This window comes from Neolamprologus brichardi, chromosome 20 (genome assembly GCF_056152115.1).
Source record: "Neolamprologus brichardi isolate AB-2024 chromosome 20, ASM5615211v1, whole genome shotgun sequence".
NCBI classification, from domain to species: domain Eukaryota; kingdom Metazoa; phylum Chordata; class Actinopteri; order Cichliformes; family Cichlidae; genus Neolamprologus; species Neolamprologus brichardi.
The window spans coordinates 26,536,668-26,548,828 of NC_142123.1; the positions used below are offsets into that span (position 1 = coordinate 26,536,668).

General features: G+C 41.0%; 1 protein-coding gene across 1 annotated transcript in view; it reads right to left on the bottom strand.

The window, feature by feature from the left end:
- The window catches only part of magixb (MAGI family member, X-linked b), a 37,067-nt gene extending 35,416 nt beyond the window's left edge, over window positions 1-1,651 (bottom strand). The window contains exon 1 of the mRNA XM_006794140.3: window positions 1,365-1,651. Within this exon, the coding sequence (XP_006794203.3) occupies window positions 1,365-1,644 (280 nt within the window). The 5' untranslated portion in view covers window positions 1,645-1,651. The remainder of the gene's footprint in view (window positions 1-1,364) is intronic.
- Between the last annotated feature and the right edge of the window lie 10,510 nt (window positions 1,652-12,161).

Consider the following 12,161-nt stretch of genomic DNA (forward strand, 5'->3'; position numbering starts at 1 on the left):
TGTCTAGAGTTTGTCAGTCTGACAGACGACCATTCTGTCAGTGCTTCCCCTGAAGGCTGTCGCCGAGCCATCCACACTCCTGTCACCCCCTATCCATACTGGCTGTTACAGTGGTTCTGCCCAGGAGCAGGCAGAATTTACAGAGGGCTATTTAAAAAAAAGGATCAGTGATATAACTTTATTAGTGGAGGCAGCATGTACATATGACTGGTCACATATGGCTGCTGCCTGTAAAGGGAAATGAATCTAGCCTGCCGCCCTTTGGGAGAAATGGCGGCTTTGTTCGTGATGTTACGAAACAGCTGCTAATTTCTAGTCTGCTGAAGAGCAAAATTCAAATCTGAACTGAATTAACTCACAATGTTTAAGCATATGTCTGAAGCCAGGAATAACAGGAATGCAAAGAAGATTTTCTGGAGCTTTGCTGTCATCAAAACCAGAGAATGAAATTTTAAAGTTGGGTATTTTTGATTTGTGTGGCATCACTGCTCTTTGTTTTCTCTCTGCAGCATTAATGCTTGCTTCCTCTCGGGACTGTAGCCTGATGTCAGTATTCTGAGGCAGGAGCAGAGGGAGTTGTAGTAGTAGGAGTAGCAGAGGAGGTGTGGTACAGAAACCCAAAGCATCAGATCATCCATCACTGTCCACACCACATGCAGTCAAGCTGCACAGACAGGACCAGGCAGACTTCAGAAATGATAATGGATCTACCGGTAGCAGAACGACCAGGAGCAAAGGTCCCCATTTACGCCCCTGTGGCCAAATCGGCCATCAATCTAGCGAGCAAGGCCATCGGGAGGTGCAGTCAGGTGACACTTTGGTGACATATCGTTCTGTCCGCAGCCGACAAAGACATCCGTTCCCCCAGCCCTCTGTTCTAAACATCAAGGCCCCACTACGAGTGACAGGCAATTCGATTGCCACACTCTTGTCATGTGTCATCAAACATTTTGAACTCCTACCCACATGTTAACCAGTCCTCTTGACATAATTGACAAGCACAAATCAGCAGAGCAGAACACTACAGACCGACGATTTGGAGTGTGAGAGCTCGGGGGAGGGAGGGTGTTATTGTGCAGGAATATCATGGATGACAGCTTGGAAGCAAGTGTAGCAGATTGTTTGGGTGTAGACAGATGAAACAAGTGCAATGGCGTGCAAGATAAACAGTGATAAGTCACTGTAAACTGTCTACAGTAAGAGTGTGGGAATTTCAGATTAAGAGTTAAGATATGTGAAGGGCCTTACCAGAAACAAAGCAGACCTGTGTTCACACATTTCATCACCTTTGTGCCCATAATTTGCTCATCTATTTAAATGAGTTGCAGACTAATGTGTTGGCTGTTTTGGGTGCTGAGTCATACCTGGTGACACAGTTTTGATGCGGATAGGATGGGGGCAAGAGTTGAGGATACCACGGACATCTCCTAATGTCATCCCTAAAACTGGTGTTCCCCCAATCTCTAGGATGATGTCACCCACAGTGAGGCCACCACCCGGGGCTGACGTGACAAAGGGAAACTCTCCATAATCTGCTCCTCCACCGATGGCGATGCCCAGCTCTCCCGACGAACCTTGCAGAGGTACAAAGCTGTCTAGCACCTTTGAACGCCAGTGCAGCTTCTTCACCGCCGACTTAGACATGGCAAATGAACTGTTGGGGAAAGGAAACGGGTGTTTAGAGAGCGAGCAGAAGGCGTCGGACAATAAAAAAAAGGAGGGGAAAAAGTGTCGGTTACATAACAAGGAAGAGAAAGAACCTGTGACTTCATGTTATTTAACTTTTGTCAGTTTGCAGATGCCTACTGCCTGTGGAGTTGCTGCGTTTCACATCAGAGAGTCATGAATAATTCTAGCGTCACAGGTTAGGATGGCAGCTTGAAAGTCAAGAACAAGACAACATGGAAAATGTGTCTATGTTTTATGCAAACACACAACAACACAACAGCCAAATGACTGTCCAGCCAAAAGACTGAGAGAAACTTTCCCTCATGCTCACTGTGCTCTTGGCTGACGTTTTATTTATGTGTAAACAGGCAGCACGGCCATGAGTGCACAGCCACAGTCACATGGGAAAAATCGAGTGTGAGTTTGATGGAGGTATGAGAATCCATTTTCACATACTTGTCTTTATCCATACGTTTTCTAGATCATCAATAACCACGCCATTTATTTTCCCATGGATAGATTCTCCTACGCTCTGCTAGGGTGATGTTTTGTCCACTAATGGCAGCTGGTTACGGTAAAGAAGACAAATAATAAGGCAAAGCTGTACTGAAATACAGTTTTGGGTTGTTGTTTTTTTGTTAAAACACATTTCCTAGAGAGCAGCTGTGTGTTTGGGTGGGGTGGGAGGGTGCAGGAGGATGTAGCTGGCACGGTGAAGATTTGTTTGAGTTGTCCCGGATGTGACAGCTGCACTGCCAGAGAACAGACAATGTTCCTCTGACATTATCAGAGCAGCATTGTCACCTTAATACACGGTAAGACGGAGCCACACAAGACACTATATCACAATCAAAAAGACAAACACAATGTGTGGAATAAAAGCTTTAGAAGTCAGGCAGGCAGATTTAATTTCCTTTGGGCAGCGTTTGGCAGGCTTTTGCCCTCAGTTTCCAGTCTTTATGCTAAGTTAAGCTACCTACCCCCCGGCTCAGGCTTCATAATTACCATAGCAACATGATGGTGATATCAATCTTCTCATCAAACACAATTAAGCATATTTCTTACTTACTTTGGAACACCTCCACTAAGTCAATTTAGCTTAAATAAAATATCCCAAATGGATACTACTGATTTCCACTTCCAGTGTGGCCAGGAAATAAGCCATTACACTTCACTTCACCAAGATGCAATCCTCTTAAAAGGCTGTGGTGACCCCTGGCTAGGCAGACCCAGAGCTAGTAGGGAGGCCCTAGGGTCCTCTGACCCAACAGACCTAGTAAGTCTGCTTCAAAGAGTGAGAGAAGGACAGGATATTTCTAATCCTTTCCAGCTGACTGGCAAATCGACTTGCAGATCTGACAGAGATCCTCTTCCATCCTCTGCTGCTGCTCAGTTAAAGAAGGGAGGTCCCTGGTGTGGGTTTTTTTTTTTTTTAAATAAGATTGAATTATAAAAAACAGAACCATGAAACCCAGAAATACAGATGGGTTGTTTGTGTTTTTGCAGTGCACTCAGTGAGTAACAGGAGAGGAGAGAAAAAGGGAAAAGCAGAGGTCAGATGGAGATCGAGAGGCGCCACCCTGCCTGAGGGCTGGCGTAGGACTCACTTATTTGACCTTGTAGGACTTCAGCTTAGGTGAAACTAGAGAAATAGTTGAACCCCAAAACACACATTTCTTTTTGGAATAACAGCCTGTCACTGTTGTTCAAGCACACTTGAATTAAACACAATCAAACAAGTAGCGTTGTTTACGCCGGCATATTTCAGCCTGAAATTATGCTTATCGCTTCAGTCTTGCCAAACAGTGCCCCCAGTCCCTCTCTCTACCCCACTGTGAAACCTTCTGCAGCTACACTGTCGACCTGCTTCTCCGAAGTCAGCCAGCCATCCGCCCACACAGAAAACACAGCAATACAGCGTGCATTAAGGGTGGCGTGAGGCCAGAATACAAACAAAAGCAACTTTTTCCATTTAATCATATTGTACACAACATCTGCATCGTCCCTGAATAATAAGTCTATAAGCCGTTGGTCTTTTCATGATTTATCTAAAGATTTCTGGGAACGTCTCAACAGTAAAGATTAAAAAGCTTAAAATAAAACCACTCATAGGTATAAAGCAGTATTCTGTTGGAACTACACAGTTGCGTTGTGTTTCTGCCTAACGTGTGTTGCCTGAGATGTAGTTGTTGTCTTGACCTCCTGCGTCTGATGGGGGTTTAATGAGCCACAGCCTGTCAGGTTGTTGAAGCCTGACTCGTCCCGCTGCAGACACACACTCTGACACTCTCTCTCTCTCCCTGCTGTTGGTGTTGACACTACAAACTGGCCCTGCACGCTCATCTTACCATGTTCATTAAAAACACATTGTCATCAAGGCTGGGGAGGAGCAAGGGCTACTGACTCTACGCAGTGATCTTATCATGTTAGATTTAATAGATTACTAAGAAATCATTTGTTTGCATTTAATATAATTTTGAATATGATGATCTTACCTGTATCGGACCATATCTGTATAAATCAGTTACTCCACATAGCTGAAAATTAAGCTAATACAGGAGTGGCATGAATTGCAATTCCTTGAATGGCAAGTTTTTAAAAACTGGAAGAGGAAGAAAGAACCAATCTACATGGACTTCCATGTTAAAATAAACTACAGAGCAGAAATTTCATTTAGTCTCCATAGCTAATTTCCACCTTTATGTCAACTGTAATGACTGATTTCTTTCCCCTTTTTTAATTACTGACCTGTTTAAACTATGTTAAGTGATAAGGTTTAAAGCCAGAGCTGGATGTTAACTGGGATAGCAGTGCAATAATGGTTTCCTAAAGACTGTATATAAAAGATCAATATAGCTTCTGGGCCTAAATGTGAAGCCTGTGTGGAAGTCTTTTAAACCTGGATTATCTCTGATGACCACTAGTTGCACAAAGAAGTCTGCATGCATAGACTCCTATGGAAAAATAGCCCTCAGCTCAGTAAGCACTTTCCTAATGAGTTTGACATAGTGCGCTATGATGCTCATTTTGATGGATTTCATTGGCAAATGGCTACTATATGAGCATGCGGTGGACTTTACAAACCAATAGATGTTATATGTCTGTGATGTTATCAATGCAACTTCGTCCATGTTTTAAATAGTCTGCAGTGCCACCTCAGCAACATCCAGGAAGCTGTTTCTTCAGTTTTAGTGTGTTAAATTCTAGCAGTTTACATGTATGTTGTTTAGCATTAATTAACAGATAGCAGTTGCCAAGCATTAACCAGTAACTTAGCATTCCACTTTCTGATTCACATATATTTATTTTTGGTTCCAAAAATCCAAGATGGCAATGGCCATGATGCTACAAAATAGGCTTCAAAAGGAGAACACAACCCAAAAGGTGATATTGCCTTTAGCCTATTGTATGAAAACATGAATGAATTTTCTGAAATACTAATTAGATTTTGTGTCGTATGAAATTTCCTTTGATCAAAATCGCAATACGTGACTGCTTGAACTGATTATGAGATGAAAATGATGAGCTCTTAATCATCCTCTCATGCTGATTCAAAGCAAACCTAAAAATATGCAGCTATGCTAGAAGCAATGTGACTGTGTTTTAAGCTAAAGTCAGCCACATGTTCCCAATAAGCATGGCAACATGCTGAGAGATAACAGCTGTAGTTTCTACCTTGTTCTTGATCTTATCAACGATCTTATCAAATAAAGAGCAGTAAAAGAGATCCCAGCAGTTTTGCAAGGATTTGGGCCCAAACCATTAACACAGGACTAATTGAAATATTAAATTATTAAATATTAGTTTTAAGATGTCGACAAATAAAAAGTGAATCACTAAAGTCTAAGGAGCTTGGAAAGAGAGTGACTGGACTTCATTAAGTTGCTTGAATGAAACTTAAAGGAGTCCAGCCGTTTTCTTTCCAAGCTCCTTAGACTACCACGAGCTGGATGACTGAGAACCTGCACAGGCATGTCAGACGTGTATTACTAAAGTTGTAAGACTAATGAAGCTGATCCTGTGGAAACATAAATCTGTGTACTTAATGCCAAATCAATCAAGAGGTACACTATAAGGAAACAGGAACCAAGTTACCTTCACGTTACACCTACTGGAGCTGCTTGAACATGGAAACCTATGTTATGAAGCACCCAGAGCGCAGTTTTTGTGCTGATGTTAATGTCAGAAGAAGTTTGGAATTCTATGATGTCAAAGCTCTGCTACTTCAAGACTCACGCTTCGACTTTGCAATAACACCACTTAGTAACTCATTGACTATCTATGAGGAAAGAAATTTCACAAATTGGTTGCAGCGGCGACATTCTTTAAAATAATCAGTGACAAAATTTTGGCAGACTGCATGGCTAGGTGTTTGATTTTGATTTATACTTGATTTTATACGTTTTATTTTTATACAATGGAACTAAAAACACCTGAATTAAAAGATAAAGAGGTGTGGTCCAATGCTTTTGTCAATATAGTATCTTTCCACTATGAAACACATCAAATAGTGACATGGAAGACAGTAGGATTCATCCACTGGGGGCTGTAATTGCCTGTACATAATTTAATAGCAATTCATTACACAGTTATGAGCTTAATATGGACCAAAGTAATTGCCCCACTAGCGCTGCTATAAGTAAAGCCATTCTGAGAGCATGAATTACATAGACTGAACAATATGCAGGGTCACGGATATCTAAGCCTATAAAAAGAATGCTCTATAGAGATTCCTGACCTTTAGGTCAGAAAAGAGCTGACCAATACATATCCTGTTTCACTGACTTCCTCTGCACCAGTGAGGATCTCTATAGTTTGCAACCTCTGCCTTTCAGTGTAATTTCAACCTCCACAGTGATCTGTCAGGGGCAAAACACACAATTCCTTGATTTAGTCTATTCTTAGTGCCCATTTTTTTCCTCATCATATCTGTTTATTCAGAAACTACAGTGCATGTGCTAGAGGCTACGAGTCAGTGTATAACACAAACAGCTGTGCCTCACAGATTTCTGTATGAAAATGTCTTTTTGCCCTGAACTACATGAGCACTCATTATCCACAGAACATTTGTCGTTCTTAGCTAATTAACCACAATAGTTATTTTTCCAATAAAAGAAAGCAAAAGTGCACTTTAAGCCTCAACAGAATATAATAACACCTTCTGAAACAGCAGTGCAAAAAGCTGCATTTATAGGTAACAAAATCCTTTACAGTGATTAGTCTAAAAGGCCATTTTCCCCCTGGCAGTTCATAGTCATGATCAGAATATTTTTATTACACGACAAATTAACTTGGCGGTTATTTCAGGTTGGATCTCGAGGGTGTTAATTTATTAAAGTTACAGAGATGAGTTTTGCCATGGAGCTCAATAATTCAAAGTCAACTTAAAGCAACGAAGCAAGGACAAGAGGGAATAGCACTTGACATTGGGCTGGACGATGTCTTGAAAGACCTTCAAGAAGAACCCCCCCCCCAACAGGTGTAAGCAAAACACATCAGTTAAGACGGGTGAATAATTGAATTGCTCGGTAAAAAGTGTCTCTGGTGAGGCCAGCAAAACAAGAACATCTTGTCGTGACAGATTTATCCAGCAGGGCGAAGCCAGGGTGCACAGACTTCCATTCATAACAGCACTTAAAACCGTTTTATTGACCACACAGCTGTTAGCAATGAATTTAACCTTCGTTTTGGCACCTCAACACCTATTCTCAAAGTCTGCCTGTATCGATAATAGAGGTCCAGCTTTATGGGGAAAGCAGCGACTGTCAGCTCTCGTGATTCTCCACATGTTCCTGATGTCTATCTAGATCCCATCAAAGCCGTCTCTCAGCTTGTAGATCACTCTCTGACATAATCAGCTTTGACAAAAGCAGAGTTTGTTCAACTTCTTCCAAAGATGAGAAACTTTTAACGCAATCAGCGTTTTGCCTCTGAGTTGTTGCTCTAATCAAATGCTGCTCTCCCCAGTTTAATCATCTCATTTTAAATCCTCACGTCATTAATTGTTGTCCTGCTGCTTCACGAAGCAGCAGAACTAGTATGTGCTCATAAAAGCTTCTTGGTTGCTTTGACTTGCTGGAGTCACGCTTGCTCTGCTGTCCACATTTTGTTGCAGCTCTAAATGGAGCCTCCGGTAATGAAATTAGCCTGGGCAATTAGCTCAGCTACAATGCTCTTTGAATTTATGTAAGCTTATTTTGTATTTCATGCATGCTCGCTGAAATGCAAGGCGACGAACAGTTGTCTTTCCTAAATGTAAATTCCGGTGGATATTGATGAACTGACTTTGTGTTTTGTCAGCTAGAATGTGACCAGCATGCCTAAGCGCTCCATTTGTTGGTCTCTCTGCAAATGCTGGCAATGAATAAACAGAACAAAACAACAAAACAATAAGAGAGGGTTTGTTTGTTTTTATACAACGCTGCATAAGCCAGTCAGCATGACTGTGCATTACATAATGATTACTGACCAACAACACTATTGCTCCACATCAAACCTTTGAAACGGCTATAATAAATGTCCACTGACATTCATGACACTGCGTGACACTGAAGCAGAAACAGTGTTTTTACTATTGCTGATTAGATAATCCAGAGAAGGTACAGTAAACAGATGAAAAAGGAACAAAGTCAAATAATTTTTGATCCTTGTTTCATAAGTGTTTGGATTTCCTGCTAATTTATTTCTCATGACTTTAAATTGAATTAAGTGTTACATTAATTATTTTCATAATCATTTAATCTCCTGCTTATTTTTCCAAATATTGCATCAACTTCTAAATCTGTAAAATGTAAAAACAACAACAAAGGCCCAGCATGATGTCTTTAAAAGGCCTAAACCAAAAGACATTTCAGTCAGACGGCAGCTCTAGTTAGTGTTCAACATCAAAGCTCCAAGCTCAGCACTTCATAATACACTCACTGCCACTTTATTAGGTATACTTGTAGTATCAAATGAATGAATTAGCTAATCACAAGGCACCAACTGAGTGCACTTAGGCAGACCTAATAATGTTATGAAGTTCAAACTGAGCATCAGAGTGAGGAAGATTTAAAGGACTTAAAAGTGGTGTTGTCGTTGCCAGAGGGGCTGTTCTAAGTATTTCAGCAATTGCTGATCTACTGGGATTTTTTTCCACACATCAATTTCTGGGATTTTTAAAAAAGAGGAAATATCCAGTAAGCAGCAGTTCTCTGAGTGAAAATGCCTTGTTTATGTGAGAGGTTAGAGGACAATGGCCAGACTGCCTCAAGCTGATAGGCAACAGTAACCACTCAGTAAAACCAAGGTATGCAGAAGACATCGCTGAACACACGTCAAACTGTGAAGCAGATGGGCTAAAGGGGCACTAGACCACATCAGGTGCAACTCCTGCGAGCTACGAGGTGGAAACTAAGACTACAGTTTGGGCTCACAGAAAATTGTACAAAAAAAGATTGGGCAAATGTTGCCAAATCTGATGAGCCTCACTTTATGCTGTGACATTCAGATGATGGGGTAAAGATTTGTTATAAATAGCATAAAAGCTTCCTGATTTCTATCCGTTTTTCAGGATTTTGGTTGTAGAATATTGTAGGAGAATATTTTTTGGCACACTCTGGGCCCTTAGTACCAGTTGAGCAACATTTAAATGCCACAGCCCACCTGAGTACTAATACTGGACATGTTCATCCCTTTATGGAGAAAGTGCCTTCTGACAGCTGTGTCCAGTAGGATAACAAGTCACGTGTCACAAATCTCAGATGATCTAAAACTGATTTCTTGAACATGACAATGAATCCCCTTTACTCAAATGGCATCCACAGTCACCAGAACTCAATCAAACAGACCACCTTTGGGATGTGGTGAAACTGGAGATTACAGTATAATCATGGATGTGCAGCTGGCAACTGTGTGATGCTATCATGTCAATAAGGGCCAAAATCTCTGAGGAACGTTTTCAGCATTCCTCATCCTGGAGACTACAGGTTAGAGAGTTAATTAGCAGGTTAAAAGGAAACAGTTATCAGAATGCAAAGAACACAGCCATGATTGTCCATGTGTTTTAGACTTATTTTACTTTATATCTAAAGTATTTTAACTAAACGAGTGATTGAGACACATTGACTGATTCGTTCTGACGAGATAAAAGAAGGTTACACTAAATGACAGACTTAAAAATATACACATTCTACTCAGAAGAAGAACAAAATTAACTCACCTAAGCTGCCGTCACATATGGGAGTGAAAAGAGTGAGTGCAGACCTTATATAATGTGAGCAGGTGAATTCCGTTGAGCAACAAAGGAACACGGGAGCCAATCAGTAGTGAGGAAACCAGGACAGGAAGTGAGGTAAGGGAGGTGAGGTGTGGATGAGTGAGGAAAAGAACAAATGAAGTAAGACTCTTTGCTACAGGTGGATTCTGGAGTCAAAACAGTAGCACTGACATGTTAAAGGAAGATGTGTAACATTTGTAGCTATGCATTACTACAGTATAGAAAAGGGTGACAAATAAAACCCAATATAATGTGTGAGGTATGAGGTATTTGGCCTTCAAGCAGCACCAGAACAGCTTCAGAACTCCCTCGACTGATTCTTCAGGAGATGTAAATGAAAGCCTTTGTGAATCATTCTTCCAGAAAATATTTCCTCATTGGTGTTTTGATGGTGGTGGCGGAGGGACACATCAGTTCAAAATTTTCCACAGGTGTTCGCTCGGGTTAAGATCTGGTGACAGCGAAGGCCATAGCATTGATTGATCCACATCATTTTCATAATCATTAAGTCCCTCAGTGACCCCTTGTGCCTTTTTATGGATATATATTGATTTGTACTGGCCCTCCCACTAGAGGTACGTGTGAACCCAAACCATCCAAGTATTATTATACATCCCATTGCATAACAGAGCCAGATCCTCTCACTGTGGGTCAGGAGTTCAAGGTTTTCCTTGACTGAGTGACCCTACTCTGCATAGTTTCTGATTACCTTTCTCCTAATTGACTTATTGATTACTCACCTAATCATTTACGTTCTAAATGAAAAGAGTTTGGTCTGTTGAGCCCACCAAAAAAGCTATTTGATGTTTTTTATGTTCAGCTCACGACACCTGTGGTGAAGTTTTTCACCATTTGCCTGTTGTTTAATTGACATTTTGATTGGAGTTTAATTTTTGTTGTAAAATAATTCATTCATTTCATCCATAGGGGCAGCAGTTTTAGCAGATATCCCTAGATCTCCCTCTCCCTGGCCATCTCTTCTAGCTCTTGTAGGGGGACGCAAGGCATTCCCAAACCAACCAGGAGGTGTAATCTGTCCAGCATGTCCTGAGTCTGCCCTGTCACCTTGTTCCTTTAATGCCTTACCTAGGGAAGTCAAGGAGGCATCTTAGCCAGATGGCTGGACCACCTGAACTAGCTCCTTTTGATGTGGTAGAAGTGCAGCTCATAATCAATAAATTGATTATCATTATTAATTTTTAGCTCAGTCTTTATGAACTAACTCACATTGTTTAAAGAATCATTCCAGGGTTACACCTAACTATTAATGATTGGTTTGTTTGGACTTATCGATAAGTCTTTTTGTCCTAAACTAGCCTCATTGTGACAAAGTCCATAATGACTTCCTAAATCACACAAGATAAAGAGTTTGAACAAAACCAGAGAATATTTTAGTCTTTAAAATAACAACTGATGAATTTTCAGCAAATCCATTTATTTCTAACATTTCTGGCATTAATTCTGAAAAGAGCCCAGAATGCATCTTGAAACATTTATCTTGGAAGTTCAGAGAGAAAGGGGTATTTAGTGAAAAATGAGGTACCAGTGAAGAAAACAAAACCTTCAGCTGAACCCATCCCACACACTGAGCACTATAAGCTCATCTGTTCCCTCTAACCTGTGGCGAGGCACACTGCTCTTAATCTTGCAGCATCCTCCCAGGAGGTGTTGGAGGTCAGCCAAGTAAAGCATCTTAAATAACCAGTGACCTTAAATTCATGTGACTGGTGGAGTGGCAGACAGATGGAAAACGCACAGGAAAATCTTCCCAGCTCCTACTTTGTCGCCTTATCGCTTACCCATGCCCTGACCTCTCGCTCCGAACATTTACACCAAACTGCACAAGCAACACCGGGTGTACTAAACCTCCCTGATGCTCACTCTCTCTCAAATCTAGGGCATGGGAGTGCTCGACATAAAACAAACAGCAGTGGCAGATTTATAAATATAAGATTAAATGCTTGTGGGTTCAAAATGCCATGCACAGTGGCATACACATGCACTAAAGCATTTTCCACTCTTACACACTCAATATAAACTTAACACAATGAATAGTTGATAAGAATAGAAGGAATGAAAAAAAATATTCTCTGCACGGCATCAACAAATCCAAAAATGAGTTCATGTTTTTATTGAACTATTACTAAGCTGCTTGGGTGTTGACGACAAAAGGGGATTTAGTGCGAGATCCAAAAATTGTTGAGCTTTGGAGCAACACCCAGATAAACACACAAAC